General features: G+C 40.8%; 1 protein-coding gene across 5 annotated transcripts in view; it reads left to right on the forward strand.

The window, feature by feature from the left end:
• The window catches only part of COL12A1 (collagen type XII alpha 1 chain), a 132991-nt gene that overhangs the window by 70261 nt on the left and 42960 nt on the right, over positions 1–19770 (forward strand). For all 5 annotated transcript variants that reach the window (XM_063124939.1, XM_063124941.1, XM_063124940.1 and 2 more), the window contains 12 exons: positions 529–671; positions 2771–2900; positions 4109–4251; positions 6817–6946; positions 7674–7793; positions 8822–8968; positions 11261–11377; positions 14278–14424; positions 15316–15390; positions 16076–16215; positions 17903–18026; positions 18221–18364. In XM_063124939.1, the coding sequence (XP_062981009.1) occupies positions 529–671; positions 2771–2900; positions 4109–4251; positions 6817–6946; positions 7674–7793; positions 8822–8968; positions 11261–11377; positions 14278–14424; positions 15316–15390; positions 16076–16215; positions 17903–18026; positions 18221–18364 (1560 nt within the window). The remainder of the gene's footprint in view (positions 1–528; positions 672–2770; positions 2901–4108; positions 4252–6816; positions 6947–7673; positions 7794–8821; positions 8969–11260; positions 11378–14277; positions 14425–15315; positions 15391–16075; positions 16216–17902; positions 18027–18220; positions 18365–19770) is intronic.

Consider the following 19770-nt stretch of genomic DNA (forward strand, 5'->3'; position numbering starts at 1 on the left):
ACTTTGGGGCACAATTCAGTGTAGAATTAGGTGCACTTAACCAGCCTGATTTCAATGGGCTTTACTGTACCTTATTCTTTATTAGGCTGTGGCCATCGTACAAATCACAGAGATCAGCCAGTGAAACACTTTTGCACATTTTGCTTCCATTAGAAGTATGGTTAGCAACGATGCATGAAAGGGCATTCTCTGGTTGCCTCTCATGCTCAGCAGGATGGGCACATGGATATTGATCCTTCTCTGTGATAAGGGGACTGCCAACATGACATGACCTTTATATCCCAATCCTAACTCTATTTAATGGAACACGATTCCAAATAAGTGTGCATAGGACTGCAGCTTTAGTGAGAAAATTATATTGTAGCACTAGCACACTGAGCATAATCAAGTCCTGGCCTTTACTCTTTGCTTACATCAAATGTTTTCTTATAGCCAACCATTTTGCAGCCACTTTCTGCTGATGTTTGACTCTGTAGCTAAGGGGTTATTCTTTAATACAAAAACTATCTTGCATTATTCTTGATTCAGTGATGAGAGGAACACCAAGAAGCATCCAAGTTTACAACCCAACAACAAACAGCCTTAGTGTCCAGTGGGAACCTGCACCAGGGCCAGTACAGCAATACAGAGTTGTCTATTCTTCATTGCTTGGCACAAGGCCATCAGAATCTGTAAGTAATTTAACCTCCTGGTCGTTTCCTTATGTGAATGCTGAGCGATAACACATCCCACAATGATTTCTGGCTGGTGAAAATAAAATAAAGTGTGCTATTCCATCTTACAGCTCTGACTGTCATTATATATTTGCTCCACATATTTTAATTTAATAGTAAACATCAGTAGAACAAAATTAAAGAGGGTAATTGTTAAATACAAGGCCAAGATTATACAAAAATAAATAATGGCTAAACAAACCAGCTTGGTTTCAGCTTTGATAAACTCTGGGGAGAAAGTTACTCAACTTATGGGATGCAAACCAATCTGGCCACCCAACAGCTCGCTCAAATGTCTGCTTGGCTGAGCACCAAGCTGTTGAACTTTCCACATGGTCTGGAACAATTTCATCTCATATGAATTTGCCATTAAAGAGCACAGTTCCACATATAAAATGTTTGCATATTTTTAATTTTAATGTCACGTATTAGGGAAAGCGCCATAACTCACTGGATCTACATGCTTTGCGTGTAGATGGTCCATTCATCTCACTCTTAAGACACTCATGTACAGATACTCAATATTCAGTAGTCACCATTATTTAATCTTCTGGTATATATCTTGAAGAAAGAAGTACTTATTAAATACATATAGTTTATGTTGATTAGAAACTCTGATCTAACATTGAATTTTCTTTGGTAGAAAGGAGGGATGTTGAAGGAATCTCTTTTTGAGGGGTGGAGCTCAGTGAGTTTTGCCCACCCCCGCCCCCTGGAATTAGCATGCACCAAGTTGGACAAGCTTGCATTTTTTTGTGTGTGCCAATCCCAATTTGCGCAAATTGTGACTTACGCAAATTCATGGCTGGGATCATTTACAGGAATCATGATTAGTGCAAAATTGTGGCCGAAAATAATGCAATTTTCAAAAAATTGGAGGTGTATATGGTTCTTTATGCCTGCATTTTTATACAAATTGTGTTATTTATGGCTGCAATTTTGTGCAAAACTCAATTTCCATGAATATTTTCAGCTGCAAATTTGCGGACAAAAAAAAGAGAAAAGACATGAGCTTTCACTGGGCACCCATGGACCATCTGGCGGCTCATCCTGCATGCACGCCAGGGTTGGCAAATGGTGGGAATGCAGTGAGCAGAGGAAAACAGGACACGGGACTGCACCCATCCCTAGAGAGAAGCAAAAAAACAATACAAAACAATTCATTTATTGTTAGTACAATGAGCCAAAGGATGATTTATGAATGGAAATATAATCCAGGTCAAGAAATCTTGTATATGTCTTTTAGGCCTGAATTTCTCCAGGAGACTTTCTTTCTGGGTTGGCATCAGCAACTAGCTGCTTTATGCTGACTATGGCCTAATCTACACCAGGCAGGATATTCCACTATGAAAGCAGTATGAAAGTAGTATATAAGGGCTCCATCACACCTACTGCTTTATAGTGGTATTGAAGTATACTGACAGCAGTTGGGGCCCATTGACACATACCATCTACTGCTTTCATACCACTTTCATAGTGTTATATCCTGCTTTTTGTGACTCCTGCCTTTTATATACTGCTTTCATACAACTTTCATAGTGCAATATCCTGCTTGGTGTAGATTAGGCCTATGTTACACTCCCTGCACCAAGTAGCTGGTCAGGCAGGATTCTTTTCTTGACCTAACTGGAGGATTGAGACTTGCACATTCTGCATGCAAAGCCTGTGGTCTACCACTGAGCCATGGCTCCTCGCTAGCGTTGCTCTGGGGCATTGTGAATAAGCAAAACATTGCCAGCAACTAAGCCCATCAGAAGGTGCACTAATTTAGGAGGAGAGTCACCAGAGGGCACTTTGCTGGCGCCCCATTCAAACCTGGCCCTGATTAATTCAATTAGAGAAATAAAAGAGTAAAGCAAAGGAAATGAAATCCATCCTCCCAGTTCTTTACAGAAACTACAGCAACAAGAAAAAAAACATTTCTTAGGTTCAAGGGAAATTGGCTGAAAGAGCAAGGGTGTTTGTAAAGAGCTCAAGAACTTTTCTTATTATGCTAAGATCAGATTGTTTCCCCTTAAGAATTGTGAGCTTAAATTTCGGAATTCTTTTCTCCCTAGCTTGTAGTACCAGCCAACACCCGCAATGTTTTACTAGAGCGCCTGTCTCCTGATACTCCTTATTCTGTAAATGTTGTTGCTCTGTATGCTGATGGAGAAGGAGATCCAAGTCCTGGACAAGGAAGGACATGTAAGCAGAAAATATGTGTTTTGTTGCCAAGCTATAGTTTTCAACATTAGACTTTATTTGAGGATCACTGAGTACTATTGCCCTTTTGTTCTGTTCTGCCTGTGTTGTGGTGACAACTTGGTGTCATTTGGTCCTGGTGAGGCCTGGGTTGCAGGGTTCTACAATAGATCAAGTCTTTATTAGGATTTGGAGCAAGTCAGGTTTCCTAGGAAGGCAGGAATGGGAATAAGACAGCACCATGGAGAGCTCCGAGTGGTGCTGGGGCAGGAAGCCAGACAGGCTTTTCTGTATATTGCTCCAACAAGTAGCAGATCATGACTGAGCCTTAAATAAGCATTTGGCTTCTTTTAGTATGGTTAGCCTTGCCTCTACACTGATTCTACATTTTCTCTTAAAGGGTCCTGGTCTGTTTTATTTGCATTGTGTATATTTGTTCTTGTATATGTGTACATTGAATGTCCAAAAACTCAGATACACTGGTGAATGCTGACAGTTAATTAAATGGGATTGTTGGCATTCAGTTGGGGGGTCTAAAAACTGGACATGCATGAATTTATATTGGATTGTCAGTATTAATGTGTACATGGTGACATTCACCCTTCTTTGATACTAAGTTATCACAAGGTTAGCTGCAGTTAAAATCATAGAGGCCTTTTCCAGGGCCCATAAAATACAGATTATATTTAGCAGATAGATTGTGGAGCCACCAATTTTGCCTGGTATCTAGCAAATCAGAAAGGTTCACACCTACAATTCTGCAGTCCAGAAAGGAACACCAGCCTAAATTACATGATTTGAACCAACGGTTAGTCTCCTTTTTTCATTTAGTCACCCACCCATTCTATAATCAGCTATACATTTGGCGGCTGCTTTCTAAACTGTTAAACCAGTGAACTCAAGGTCCTACTATGCTTAGAATTGCTGGATATCCCATATGATAAAAAGGTCAACTAGGCATCAATTGCATTTGTGTCTTATGAAAACTTAATCATTACTAACTTAATCCACATTGATGTCAATGGATCTACTTTAAGTATGACAAAGTCTGGATCCAACTGTATGTGAGTTCTTCATGGCAGTAGCATCTTGTAATAGTTACTGATGGACACTGAAGGACACCATAGTCTATGCGAGTGGGGTGGAGCTAGACTTAGATGTTGCTTGTCTACATTGCGCTTCATTTTGTGTTTTTTAATTTATTGTTTTAGTGCCTCGCAGTGGGCCCAGGAACATAAGAGTCTTTGATCCTACTACAAACAGCCTTTCTGTTCAATGGGACCACGCTGACGGGCCTGTGCAGCAGTACAGAATAATATATTCTCCCACTGTTGGAGACCCCATAGATGAATATGTAAGTGCTCTCACGATTCGTTAGAAATGTATGGCAGCTGATTTACTTTTGCTATAACACTTTTGACTTCTGCCTTCCGAGAAAGTCCATTTATGCAGGTTAGTGCATGTTCACTTCCTTGATGAACTGTTCTGTACTATTTGTCGGTTTGCATTGTCTCTGTTCACAGGCTTTGGTAGGGCTTCAAGGTATTTACCAAAAAAGTCAAAAGCCAGCCCCGAGAACTATCACTATCACTACTGCAATCATTGGGTTGAATCCAAACTTAGTCATAGTTAGAGTAGAATCATTAAAATAAATGAGTTAGTGTTGATTTAAAAATCGAATTGACTACAATTAGTTTACTTTAAACGTGAATAAGTCTGGATTCCAACCCAATATGTGTATATTTTAGTCAGATTGTTGTGTGGGGACGTATTGGACAGTACCCATCATGAGTAACACAATTCCTCTGGTGGATATTTTGAAACTCATCCAAAAATCTGTTCTTCTCTTCATTCTCTAGCTGCAGAGTAAACAGAGTAACCCCCCCCCCCAATCTACAGGTTTCTGGTGCTGCAGCAAGGAGTTGTGTTTCCACTGTTATTTATATATAGGGCTTTGCTAGACCTACCTTGAAATCCGTGCAGGAGGAGGGGTGAGCCCGTGCTACAAGTAGCACGGGCTGTCGCCCCTGTCTACTCGTAAGATGCGACGGGCTGCAGGAAGGACCCGTTGCATCTGCCATTTTTTTTAGTTTTAAAGGGCCATGTGCACAGGAGCGCACCAACGATAAAGGTAAGGTGTTTTTTGTTTGTTTGTTTAGAAAAAGGGTTCCTCACCCTCTGGCTCCATTTCCCCCCCACCCTGATCTCCGTTTCCCCCCCGCCCATGATCTCCTTTTCCCCCCTGCCCGCGATCTCCGTTTCCCCTCCATTCCCCCTGGCTCTGTTTCCCCCCATCTCCCCCTTGCTCCATTTTCCCCATACCCCCCCTGCCCTGATGGGCACAGCGCTCCTGTGAAGCGCTGTGCACCATCCGCCACTTTCCCCAGCTACTCGCGAGTAAATGCGGTAGCTGGGAAAAGCGGCTGACTGGTCTACGTGCCTGCAACCTCGGGCTCATCTCGAGACCACGGGAAATATCGGGCCACAAGCAGTGCCAGTTACCCCGGGGCCAGGGAGGTTTGACCCCTGCCTGAGCCCGGGATCCCCTGTGCATCATCTGGATGCACAGGGATGAGCCCAGGCCTCGCACCGGGCTAACCCCTCATCTAGCAAAGGCCATATTTTTTGAACTGGAACTAGTGCTACCATAACAGTAATTTTGTCCTCAACATTTGTCTGTAAGAATTTTTTGTCCCCAATCCAACATAGAGTTAGGCATGCCTAAACTAACTGGACATGCTTAAGCCCATTGAAATCAATGGTCTTAAGTATGTCTAATGTTATAGTCTGCATGACAGTAGCTAAGTATAATCTGGCTTTATTTTGTAATTTGAAATAGGTTTGCATTACTGCACATCCCTGTGTGTGTGTGTGTGTGTGTGTGTGTGTGTATGAACCTATTTTATTCATTTGAAGGGATGGATAGAACTTGCAGCAAGTTATCATGCATCTGTTTAATATAAGCATGAGTGGTATTAGTCTTTGGTTCTCTTGTGGGTTTTTTTTGCAGGGTGTTGGTGGCAGTAAGGTGTTTTGCCAGAATTTTTGCAATTTGTAACTTAACTTCCTTTTCCAGATTTGGCAGGTCAACTTGCAAAGTGCATAGCACAGCCAAATTATTTTCCCATAGGGAAATTAATGGCACAACTTCTACTGACTTCTGTGGAAACATTGCTCAACCCATTAAAATGCCACATAATTGTTCATGATTGTTACTTAGTTCTGAAAGATTATATATCTTGCTATGCCTTGCCTCTATACTAGAAAAATATTGTACTGAGAATGATGTTTATATGGTATCAAATGGTTCTCTCCATTTCACTATGGGGATTTTGCTCACTTTGGGGAAACAAATTGATGGTAAATCTGTCCAGAAGGGTGTGGACATCATAATATGAATGATTCAGATGAATAGACAATTTAACCATCACATTTAAATATTATCTGTAAAAAAATTGCAACCATCAACATTTCTGCAGCTATATCTGGTGTTTTCCTATGGCTGGCTGTATATTTACACTGTTAAGCTACACATGTTTTGGATCAAAGTTCTACTGATTTTGTTGGAGTTATCCCAGGTCAGGAATTTGACACCATTCTGTACCAGGGAAGTACTGTAACTGCTTTGTCTCAATACCCTAAATTCTCCTTCCAGACAAACATCTATACGGATAAGAGTCAAGCCACTTATTTTTCAGAACACACTCATTGCTGTAAGTGCCTTGCACTAGCAGAAGTACTTCATGAATTGGACCCTGCTCATGGGTTCTTAGGATCCTAGTCATTGAATAAGAGTAGATGCAAGTAATTGAATAAGAGTAGATCTGCATGTTTGGTCCAGGGTATTCATCATACTGCAAGCTATGTAATGAGGAATTTGCAATACCACGGCATTTACCTGACTCTACTTATGTTCTAGACAACAGTTCCTGGCAGAAGAAACAATGTATTGCTACGGCCTTTGAATTCAGATACACCCTATAAAATTACAATTGTGGCAGTTTATGATGATGGAGATGGTGGACAGCTGACTGGGAATGGAAAAACAGGTACATTTGACATAACGTTAAATACAGTATTCCCTTTCTTTTTAAAATGTTATTAAATAATTACATTAAAATGACTCCGAAGGATCCATGTTGTGGGAACTTGGTATGTTCTCCTTAGAGTAAAGATGATCTGGGTGAGAAGATGTTATGTAATTTTCAAATATTTAATAATATTTTTACGAAGATGGCATTCAGTTGCTGTCCTTTGCCAGTTGAAGAAATGAACTGGGCCCTCATCTTGAGAACTTTGCCGTCCCTCAAATATCTGATAGCTGAGGCATTTTTTTTCTCTGAATTAAAAGGCCTAAAATATTTTATTTTAAGGATGCATAAATTACAGTGGGGAGCTTTTTCTGAAAGTAGGTAATTCTGCTATGTCTCCACTAGGGATAGCGCAGAGATGATCCAGTGCAGATATGTGGCAGAATTACTTTCCCTCCAGCAGAGGCAAGGCTACAGCAGAGAACCATGCAGGGTTGCAGCAGGAAACCACCCTGCTTTGGGCTTACAGGAGCCTTTATTTCTTTATTTTCTCCTGGCACACAGTTTGGAGATTTCTGCTGTATCCTGAGTCCTTCGTGGACATGGGAAATGTAGACACCCTCGTGGCTATTTGGCCACTGGATCCCCCACTCATCTACACAAAACAGCCTTACAGGGCATGAAGGCAGCTACACTGTACCATTTTGTACTCTTAACTTTTTACTCGTCATGTTTTTGTTTTCAGTTGGGCTGCTTTCTCCTCAGAACATACACATTTCAGATGAATGGTACACACGATTCAGAGTTGCCTGGGATCCTGCACCATCGCCAGTTCTTGGGTACAAAATTGTGTATAAGCCTGTAGGTAAGGTTGGAAAGCTTAAGGTATGCAAGTACTGTATTTCAGGGATGCACAACCATTTTGGTCTCAGGGGCCTCATTGGGTGTCTGATGGTATGGCAGGGGCCACACATGTGTGCGCACACACCACACACACACACTCACACACATTCTCAAACCATTCACACACTACTCTCATACACCCAAGCAGCAACAGATCTTGCTCGGGTAGCAACAACATCTGTTTCATGTCACAGCACCAAAGTGTTGAAGACCACCACCGACATCCCTACAAAGGGGGGGGGACACCACTCTAGGAATATGTTCTATGGTTCCTGCCATAGCACCCAATTTCTAGAGCATGCCTAGAGCTTACCTAAGAAACAGGCAGGAAGCTTCAAGACTGCTTCTTAGGATGCTCCTAGAATGCTCTACAAACAAGGCCTCTATGGCAGGAAACATAGAGCCTGTTTCAAGAGTGTTTCCCCCCCTCCCCTTTCCACACTTTTCCCCCCTGAAGCAGCAGTTGCTGGGAATCTGGGACCCACCAGACAAAGCTGGGGGGAGGGGGCTACCTATACCCCACACATTCTGCACCCCAGATTCTTTTTTTATATATAATGTCAGTGTGTTTCAAGAGTTATTACCTAAATATGCAATGATATGAGAGCCAGTGTGGTGTAGGAAGTTGGACTGGGGCTTGGGAAACCTTGGCTCTAATCCCCACTCAGCCTGAAATGGTCACTGGGTGACTTTGGGCCAGTCACTGATTCTCAGCCTAACCCACCTCACAGGGTTGTTGTGAGGATCAAATGAGAGGAAGAGGATCATGTAATCCACCTTGTGTTCCTTGGAGAGAAAAAATGGTAGGATATAAAAGTTATAATAAATAAATACAATAAACGAAGTTATTTTATCAGTGGCCTGTACATGATACTGCCAGTTAAGAGAAGGCAGTTCTGGGTTTGATGTGCCAGTGGTCTCAAGCATTTCTTTGTAGCCCTATACAATAGTGCAAATTAAAATTCTTTGTTTCATTCCTTTTTTTTTAAGGCACTGATGAGCCGATGGAGGTGTTTGTCGGAGAGGTGACTGCATATACATTGCACAACCTGTCTCCTAGTACTTCCTATGATGTAGAAGTTTTTGCTCAGTATGATTCTGGACTCAGCGCACCATTGAACGATATAGGCACTACGTGTAAGTCAGTGGTTTTTTCTCCCCAAATATGAATGGTGAGGAACCTCTATTGACATGGGACCCCCCCCCCCCCCGGACTAGCAGATGTGAGAAAAATAACCCATTTCAATAAGGAGTCCCAATCTCTTAGAATATGCCTGCCCTGTTGAACAGGGAGTTTTGGAGAAAGCATGGTATTAGGTTGGACTGTTATTGCGCCAGGGAATGTGCAGTCTTTAGCTACTCTAGGGATCCAAGCATAATTCTGCTACTCCTGCTTTCCCCTGTGGCAGCCTTCTTCAACCTAGTGCCTTCCAGATGTATTACAACTTCAGCATTCCTGAGCATTGGCTATGCTGGCTGCAGCAGATGAGAGTTAAAGTACAAAACATCTGGATAGGAGCAGGTTGGGAAAGGCGACCCTATGCAAAAATCCAGGCCCTATGTTGATCCCATAACATGAGCCAAGAACCCACGGTGTAAAGGCAGGCTGCTTGGAGGAGTTTCAGGGGAAAGGCGGTGGGTAGAGGAAGTGTTAAGTACAACTGTCCTGTTCCTTTATTGTGAATTGTCCCTGCTGAGGACACTTTGCAGGGGAGAATTGGCCACTGAGCTAGCATTATAGGTAGCTGCACTGTGAAATGTAGTTTGGCCTCAATAATTAAATTTGTTTGTTTGTTTCAGAATAGCCTGTTATGGGATCAGTAGCATTTCTGAATATAGCAAATTTTCAGGAAAAACTTGCCTGTAGTGTTCTTCTAGCATAGCTTTTGGGCCCCTCATTTTTGGCCCCTTTTGCTTTTTCAAAGGCTGTTGTGCCTGTTCCTCACGTAGGTTGCACCCCTTTTCTTTCTTTCCTTATTTGTTTTATAATTATGAACCTATGCAAATTAATGACTGTTCTAGGAGAAAAGTCTCCTTTAAAAGCTGCTTTATGCGGTACATTTTAATGTTTGTAAATATTTACCCTTAACAATTTCGAAGCGTATACCTAAGATATAGTGTATGAATGTGATAAATATGTGTTTGGATATGCATGTATCCCATAGGTACAGCTCCAGGTTAAATGTACACTAAGTAGCAAAACCAGCTTTGATGCCATGTAATGTGTGGAATGACCCTAAGTCATGTTAAGTTGTTGACTGGTGGTGCTGTTGCAATTTTTACATGTTGAAATTTAAAGTAAATACTTCCCATGAAAAAGGAGTCTGTACCATCCCATTATTCATGTTTGAATCAGCTCTGATTCATGTTTGGGATTGTTTGGATTAGTAGCTCTACAGGTGTCATTGCATCTGCATTTCATTTGAATGTATTTGCAGGAATACTAATTAACTTGTAAGTTATAGTGAAGAGAAATGTATAGTGTGTAACAGAATAGTCATTTCTCCTACTTCTTGTGATATTATACAAAGCTCACAACTAGAGAAGTGAAAGTCGAGAAAAAAACTGGGAAAATTATGAAAAAATGTTTTTCCCTTTTTGCCCCCCCTTTCCCCCCAAAGCTTTCCCCCCAAACAATTATAAAAATGTGGGGGGGGCTCTAGCAAAATGGATTATGGAATGTTTTATTTTAGCATGATGAATAAAATGTTTGAGACAAGGTATTCATATATTTACTTCTCCAAATGATTTCTAAAAACTATGTACAGTATCAGATTATTACAATTTCTGTGCACTGAGGACAAGCAAGTCCTAGGTTGCAAACTGAGACTACAACTCTCAAATGCATTGAATTTTGCTCCCTTCTTTTCCCAGTTCTTTTGATGGGAATGGGTGCTTTATGTCTGCTTGACACTGTCTAGCAGAGACATAAGTAATGTCTCTTTGTTACTAAAGTTGGTGGTTTTTTGTCTACTCATAAACTGGCAAAACCAAAGAGGTTCCTTACAGTTCAGGAGCTTGTAGCTCCATTTGTTCTCCCCAAAAAGTAAAAAAATAATAAAAAGTAAATTCAATTTGTAATAATTGTTTGAATACACTGTAGTTTTAACATACCAAATGTGAATATTTTATACCAAATCAACTTGTACATAATTACATGTTATGTTCCTAAAGTAACAAAGTGACTATCAATCTGTAAAAAGTGCTAATATTGCTTTCCCCCCCATTTTTTCTGAAAATTTCCATTCCCCCCCCCCCAAAAAAAAAAGAAAAAAAGATTTTCCCCACGGTTTCAAAATTTCTGGAAATTATACATCTCTACTCAGAACCATTATTTCATGACCAGCATTGACTTCTTACCATTATTTGCCATACTTCTATTGCTTTTCCCCACATAGTTAATGGAGCTTTTTCATTTAATCATTGTAGTGTACTTGAATGTAACTGACCTAACGAGTTATAATGTGGGATGGGACACTTTCTGCGTCAGATGGGCAGCTCATCGGTCAGCCTCTTCTTACAGACTGAAGCTGTTTCCAGCGGATGGTAAAGATACTTTGAATCTTGTATGAAATGTTGGAAATGTGCCGCAACTAATAGGGAAGACTGTAACATAGAGGGATTGATGTTTCCAATTAAGTCTGGCATTGCTTGAACAGCGAGGCCTCTTCCCTCAGATCCCAAAGGCCATTGATGGAACTTTCCATGCGTGTTCGTAACTTGCTGATGTAGACCAGAGGAGGGAACTGATATCTGAAGGTTAAGGAACCTGTATTTCTCTTTAAGGGTTTTAAATGGAAAACATTAGGCAATGGGACTGCAGGCACCATCATAATCTCAAGTATCCCTTGTTGGCAGGGACTCCCCTGATTTTTCACCCTTTTATTTCAGTTCTTATGGATCTGACTGTAGCTATTTCTACAGTATACTAGAGAATATAGTGGTGACCAAGAAACTAACAGTAAAATGCCTGCAGATATCTCAGGCCTTAGCTAGACCTAAGGATTATCCCAGGATTATGGGGGTGATGGTTTCCCCCCTGCCTGCTCCCGGGATCCCCTGTGTGTCATTTGGATGCACAGGGATGATCCCAGGATGATCCCGGGATATAGGCCTGGTCTAGCCATGGCCTCTCTCTGCCTTTCTAGGGAGTGCACAGATTTAGGAAATGCATCTTACTTTAGAACTTCCCTGTCTCATTGAATAATTGGAACTTGGAAAGATTTTATACTTGACAAATCCCTTTTCTCCTCCCTCTGAAGCTGGATAGCCTTAGCCAATGGATAGTCTTAATTGAAGATGGATAGCCTTAGCCAATGGGTTGTGCTCCTGACCAGGGAGGGGGATTATGATTTGATTGGAGCTTTTGGCCAGTGGGAGGGCTGGAGACCACATGACGCTTGCATGTCTCTCACTGGCCAAGAGCTCCAATCAGATCATCTGCCTTTAGAAAGAAAGAAGAAGTAGTCTCTTCGTTGTGCACCAGTGAGCACTGGTGCTCTTAAACCATGAGATCTGTTTACTTTCTTCCTGTTTTCCGTGGATTTCCTCTGTGCTCTTTGCGCTAGTTAAATTTATATGGTTGAAACTTAGATTTTGGAGCCTAATCTACACCAACCATTTATTCTGGAATAATATTGAGGTCAGCCGTACCATGCCACATGATGTTTACCTACTCCCGTCGTGATGTAGGGACAACCCCTCAGTTATTCAGGAATATCACAGACTGCTTTTGCCATGGCTTTTTTTGTCTCTCTCACTACGATCCCGAAGTCTGTGGTGTGCCTCCTCTTCCCAAGGCTTTACTGTTTGGCGCAAGCTCCCAGCTTGGTGAACAGCCAACCTGGTGTCAGGGGCATGTCCAGCGATTTCAGACGTGTGTGGGAGTGGCCGGCTGCCATTTTTGGTACATTTTTTGATTGTCTATCAGTGTGTTTTGGCCCCAACCATGTGTATTATTATTTTTTAACACAAACATATTCATGTGCAGGAGTGCATCTTCCACACAGCACATACCCACCCACCACCCACATTTCTGTGCATTTGCACTGCTGCACATCTCGGGGGGGGGGTATTTTTAAAAAATTCCACCCGCTTCTCCCAATACAACTTCAAAAGTGCCATCACATGGCACACATATTCCCGCAGCGCTTCTCCATTACTCTGAGGAAACTTCCCTTGCGTGTGGCCCTTGAGGGTTGATCTCAGAAGCTGGAAACCTCGCGATCACCCCTCCCCCCTCTCGAAAGGGCTCTAGGTGTAGGAGAGCCCTCTGTTTGCCTGGGCTGGTGAGGGGAGAGGATGTAACTACTACAAATCCCAATTATTCCCCAAATACTTCTCACCTTGGTCAAATTCCCACAGCTCTCCATAAAACAACAGTTGCTTATAGGAACTTTCATGTTCCTCTTTGTGTCCCTCATTACAACAGATTTTCCCCTAGATTGCCCCTCATTTAAGGAATATTTGTCTCTTGTGTTAGAATTCTGTAGCTAAAAGGTATGCATAATGTACCTCCCCCTATTTGTTGCAGGATATGAATAGATAACTGTGTGAAAAGGCAATTAAACCCACAGTATCTCTGCTACAATGCCAGAAAATGTGTCTACCCCTATTTGTAAAATGTTGTTTAAATGTGGTACATATGACATTAAGAAACTAGAAGCCAGATCAAAGAAAGGATTTTGACGTCAATGTCCTGTATCACAAGCAAACATGCTGCCTGCTAAGCAATCTTTCCCCTGTGCTGTTATGGAGATCAGCTGCTGCACGCCTTCTCCCTTTCATATCCTGGCAGTGCTATTCACCAGCCTGTGGCCCATATGCTCCCAAGCTTCTTCCAAGAGTTTAGAAGTTAGGAAGATTGTGCAGCAGAGATTATTATTATTTTATTTATTTATTTATTTATTTAGTGCATTTGTATACCGCCCCATAGCTGAAGCTCTCTGGGCGGTTCACATTATATTAGTATATTTATTTACATCCCGCCTTTTCCCCAGTACTGGGACTCAAGGCTGTTTACAAGATTAAAACATACACAATTAAAACATTTGAATATAAATTTACAAAAGTTAAAATAGAATTTAACCCACAGTAAAAATAAAAACATTTTTTTAAAAATTAAAAGCAGTAACAATTTTTTAAAGAGCCAATATATGAACACAGGTCCAGAGTATTTCCAAAACCCTGCCAGCACAAAAAAAGTTGCTCCCTTGTAGCAACCAGGCCCTTCTTTCCTATATGTGCTTTTGCTTTTTGCCCACAACCATCAGCCAAGAATCTATAAGGTTCACAGAATGAAAGAATAGTAGAGATGGAAGGGGCCTATATGGCCATCGAGTCCAACCCCTGCTGAATTCAGGAATCCACCTTAAAGCATACATGAAAGATAGCTGAGGTTAAACCCTTTTCTCATTATTTTATCTCATTATTTTATCTATGTACAGGATCTAGAGGGCAAGAAATTACAGTGCGTGGAACAGAAACCAGTCACTGTTTCACTGGCCTTTCACCAGACACTAACTATAACGCTACTATCTTTGTTCAAACACCAAGCCTTGAGGGACCTCCAGTATCTACAAAAGAACGAACATGTAAGTGACAGAAGAGGATGATGATAATAAATAAAGTGCATGGAAGGAATGGGTTGTATCCAGTGTTAGTCCTACTTAGTGTTGATCCATTGAAATGGGACTTAAGTTAGACTAACATTGGATACAACTCATTGTGGTTAAAGCTATTGATCTTGAACTTGTAAATACTTTTGTAATACTGTTATGGAATCTAGTTTTCCTTTGCTCTTCATTTCTGGGATTTCTTGCATGAATTAGGCAACATATATATTTTCCCTGGATAACCATACTGAGGAAAACATTTTAATTCCAGCCTCCTCAATCTGCTTATCAAACACAATGGCTCAAAGTATTTTATGTGAAGATTATAATGCAAGACGTGAGGGTGGAAGTTTGGGTACGAGTTCTGTGCAGTTACTTGGGTGTAAGTCTCGCTGAACTTTCTGGGATTTACTTCTCAGTAAACCTTTATACGATGGTATAGTCAGTCTGCTTAGAGTCAAATGTCCCTTGCTTTGGAAGGCCAGCTTGCCTTATTGGAGGCCTGTACAGCTTGTGACCCACTGATCTATAACAATGTATTAGAACCAGCCAGGGGGTTGACACTTCTCAATTTCCCCATGTCATGCTCCAGTTTTGTAGAACAAAGTGGGATGATTAGAATTCTATGGTTACAATGGATTTATTACAAATGTTTTTTAAACAATACATTTTTTTCTCTGTGAAAGCATATCACGAATCCAGCCAATTTATTTTTCTTAAAGGTGCAGATGTTGACAAAGATTCAATAAACTGGCTTGCTAAGCATACAACTCTTATCAGTTATATTGATCTTCCATGGGATGTTGATAACTGGAGCTCACAAAGTTAGGAATATTTAATATATAAACATCTTGATTATTTTTATTTTAGTAATCAAGCCAACAGAACCACCAACACTACCACCAACTCCTCCTCCTCCTCCAACAATCCCACCTGCTCGAGAAGGTAAGTGCTGGTTGAAGGTTTGCTCTTATATGTGGCATATCTATGAAATCAGGGCATTGAGATTACTGTTAGCTAGATTGGTAGGAACACATGACAGGGCCTTCCCTGTGGTGACACCCTCATTATAGAACTCCCCATGCCCCCAGACTAGCTCCTTCACTAATTGCCTTTTGGTAAGCAGTGAAGATGATCTTGTTTTGCTCAGCAAACTCTGTTATATTTTGTTGCTCTTTTTAAAAATTGATAAAACTTTTTAAAATTTTGTATTGTACACCATCTTGAGATCACTGGCTGAAAGACAGTATAAACTAATTTAATTAATTAACTGAAAAGAGCTCTTTGATTTATGGTTTATGATTTCACCTAATCATAGCTTGTGAACAATGAAGTAGATTCTATTCACAGTGCATTTGACCCTTTCTCTGCTTTTTCTTTTCTTTTCTTTTTCTACATCCCTCTCTTTACATTTTCAAGGCATTAACTTGGTCATTGATAGTTTTAATTCTATACCCATGTTTGGGCCATTTGACTTGATGAATGTATTTTTCGTAAACCCTAATGGGGAACAATGTTTGTCAGATGTCAAATTGAAACATCTGATGCTTGCTGTTATTCAAATTACCACTGCAATGTCTTTGTTGCATTGGATCTGCTGAATGATGACTGAATCCAATGTCTCTTTCAGTGTGCAAGGGTGCCAAAGCAGACATAGTATTCTTGACTGATGCTTCCTGGAGTATTGGAGATGACAATTTCAACAAAGTAGTGAAGTTTGTTTTCAATACGGTTGGAGCCTTTGACCTAATCAACCCTGCTGGAATTCAGGTTTGACTATTCTGTACCCTATTCTGTTGAGCAAAAAAAAAAACAACAGCTGAGAGTTTAAAAGTTCTTAAAAGAAACCACTAGATTCAGTGTTAGCCAAAGCTACCTTGGCATCTTAGGCCTTAGCTAGACTAAGGTTTTTCCCGGGATTGTCCCGGGGTTGTCCCTGCCTGCTCCCAGGATATCCTGTGTGTCATTTACATGAACAGAGATGGCCCCGGGATGAACCCGGGATAAACCTTAGGTCTAGCTAAGGCCTCAGTCAGATGCTTCTATATTCCACTTTCATGCTCTGTGTATCTGTGTATTCAGCCTCTTCCCATAGCCTTGGAGGAGAGGACCATAGCTGCGGTCCAGTTTAGGGTTGGACACTTTGCTGATTCTGGGGGAAGAAGAAACGAGGAGCAGGCACTTTTCTTCCTTAGCAACACCAAGACATTAGACAATTCATTAAATAAGCCTGACATTCACTCAGCCCAGAAATTGCAAAAATGGCCAGTTAGAGGCAAGAATGTGATTCTGATCCTTCCAGAATGCAATCACCTTGGTGAAGGCAGTATAAGTTCGCAATGGTTTGTTCCAATTCCCCTTTACATACTGGCATCAAGGACATATGCCCACACAGTCCCAAGTGGGTTGACTTTATTCTGATTTCTTTATCCAACTTTTGCATGGTTTCCCCCCATTCTCAAAAGTTGAAGCCCCTATTCCTAAGACTTAACAGCTTTAAGCTAAATTATGCTGGTATTTTGGGGATTTTGGATCCACTCATTTTGCCTTTGGCTCCATCCACCCCTGAGAGCTTCTCTGAAATTCAGTTCAGCCCATGGGCTGAAAGAGTTTTGACACTCCTGCTTTATTACAAGATGTGTGACCTGTGGATTTTTTGTTTTGTTTTGTTGACCACATAGTATTCTAGATTCCAAAGATTGTAGATTCCATAGGTACTTTGAAAACGATGACTACAACTATAATATGAGCAGAAGAACATAAGACGTGCCATGCTGGATCATACTGAGAGTCCATCTAGTCCAGCACTCCATTCACACAGTGGCCAAACAGTTGTTGACCAGGAGCCGACAAGCAGGACATGGTGCAACAGCACCCTCCCACCCATGTCCCTCAGCAAGTGGTGTATATAGACTTACTGTCTCGAATACTAGAGATAGAACATAGCCCTCAGGGCTAGTAGCCATTGATAGCCTCCTCCTCCTCCTATGACAGTTTGGTTATTTTTTAAAAAATATCTCATCATACATGGTAGCAGCCTAGATGGTGCCCTTTCATCAAATGCAAATCTCTCAATTGCCAATAAATTTGTGTGGGATACGTATATCCAGTATCAGAAGTAGTAGGCCCTGTATACACCAGTTGCTGGGGAACATGGGCAGGAGGCTGTTGTTGCATCTGTGTCCTGCTTGTGGGTTCTTGGTCAACAGCAGGTTAACCACTGTGTGAACAAAGTACTGGACTAGATGGATCCTTGGTCTGATCCCGCATGGCTTTTACTTACATTTCTCAAAACTGTTTTCAATACTATCTTGATGGATCCCAACCACACATCAGTTCATCCAAATCATCGACCCCACCCCCTCCTCTCAATTATTTAGCCTGATTATAAAGCCTGCTTTGCTGGAGAGAGTTTTCTCTAATAATATAAGATTTAACTTCCTGTTCTCCTTTTCAGGTTTCCTTGGTTCAATACAGTGATGATCCAAAGTCTGAGTTTCATTTGAATACATATGATGATAAGGCACGGGCACTAGGAGCACTTCAGAACATTCGGTACAGGGGTGGTAACACCAAAACAGGTAACTTTGGAAGGATGACTACATATTAATTTCAAGTGATCATTTTTTTAACAAACCTCAAAAACATTCATTATCTCTTACTACTCCACATATTTTTATTTTTATTTTATTCCATTGTTAATGTCGATGCTTGTAAAATAATCATTGCTCAATTTAGATAATCTCATTTAAACTCTTTTTTTCATAATTCATAGGCAAAGCACTTACATTTATCAAAAATAAGGTCTTGACATGGGAAAGTGGCATGAGGAAAGGAGTTCCCAAGGTGCTTGTTGTCGTAACAGATGGTCGTTCACAGGATGAAGTGATGAAAGCCGCAGCTGTCATACAGCACTCCGGTAAGCAACTTATATGGGACGGGACATAGTAGGGCTGTAATTCTGGAAACCTCATCAAATGTCAGTTTCTGTACTGTTCAGATGGCTGGGATATAAAATCATAAGCTCAAATCATAAGTGAGTATTTCAGAGCCAGTCATGCTCGAAGTAGTGCATTGCTTAAGACCAAAGTACTGCCTTATCTCCATATGTACCTACCATACATTAAGATGTTCAGTGAAGAGCCTCATGCTGGTCCCCCCCCCCCAATTTGCTATCAGAGAGGTGGACTTTTCGGTGGTGGCACCCCAGTTGTGGAATGTTCTCCCCAGAGAGATTTGTGAAGTGTCTCTCTTACTGTCCTTTCAATACCAGGCAAAGATCTTTTATTTTTCTTAGCTTTTTAGCTATAATTTTAATCCTGCTGATTTGTGCGTGTGCGCGCGCACGCATGTGTGTGGCTTTTAACTTATTTGTCTTACTTTTTTATAAGCTACCCTGGGAATGTAATTCAAGGGCAGTATAAAATACTTAAAACCTTTTAAAATCCTATAATAACAGTGCACTTTCTCTCTCTTATTTTGTCAGACTGTTTTGACAAATTTTGAATAATTTAAGAATGAATTCCTTTAATTCCAGCATAACAATACTTGTGTTTTTCATGTGTGGCAGAAAGGTAATAATAGATGAGAACAGAAAAGATGTGGTGACATGAAGGGCTGAGATTAAGATGGGGAGAAAATGGGATCAAAGGGAGAACACCCTGGAACAGTAGGGTTTAGAATCACACAATAAGTAAAAATAGATGTAATCTGAATTGATTGATCTGAAGAGGAGAACCACCTAGATAGTAGATTCTAGAAAATGGCTTTAATGATGTGAAATAATAATGATGGTGACCAAAAATGTTGTATAAAGATGAGGACTAGAAATGAAAAATCTGAAATATGGAAAATGATTTATGGTAAAAAACCAAAAACCAAAACAAAACCACCCCTGCTATATGCTGGACTGTTAAGAAATATTATTTGATATCACAAAGCTTTTTACTCTGAATGACTAAATTTTTCAACAGCACTGAAAATGAAAAGAATTTTTTATAGATTAATGTTACAGCTATGCTGACGGTTGAACAGTGGGGAAGTCAGGGGCCATGTCAATAAGCAGACACAAGGTATTAGAATTGTCCAGCAATTATTTTTTCATCTGTTGCTGAGCTTTTGAGCTATCAAGTGATTTGAAGCCCAGTCCTAAGAACCATGAACTGAAGTGAAACAAATATAACTTTCCACTGCTTCAGCAAAAATGTAATTCCCCACCCCTCCCACAAATAGTTTCAAAGCCTGAAACCTTTGTTAATCACATGAAGCAGAGGCATAAGGGCCCTCACACGGGAGATTTGGCACTTCTCTAACACATTTCACAAT

The sequence above is a fragment of the Elgaria multicarinata genome, chromosome 4 (assembly GCF_023053635.1).
Source record: "Elgaria multicarinata webbii isolate HBS135686 ecotype San Diego chromosome 4, rElgMul1.1.pri, whole genome shotgun sequence".
NCBI classification, from domain to species: domain Eukaryota; kingdom Metazoa; phylum Chordata; class Lepidosauria; order Squamata; family Anguidae; genus Elgaria; species Elgaria multicarinata.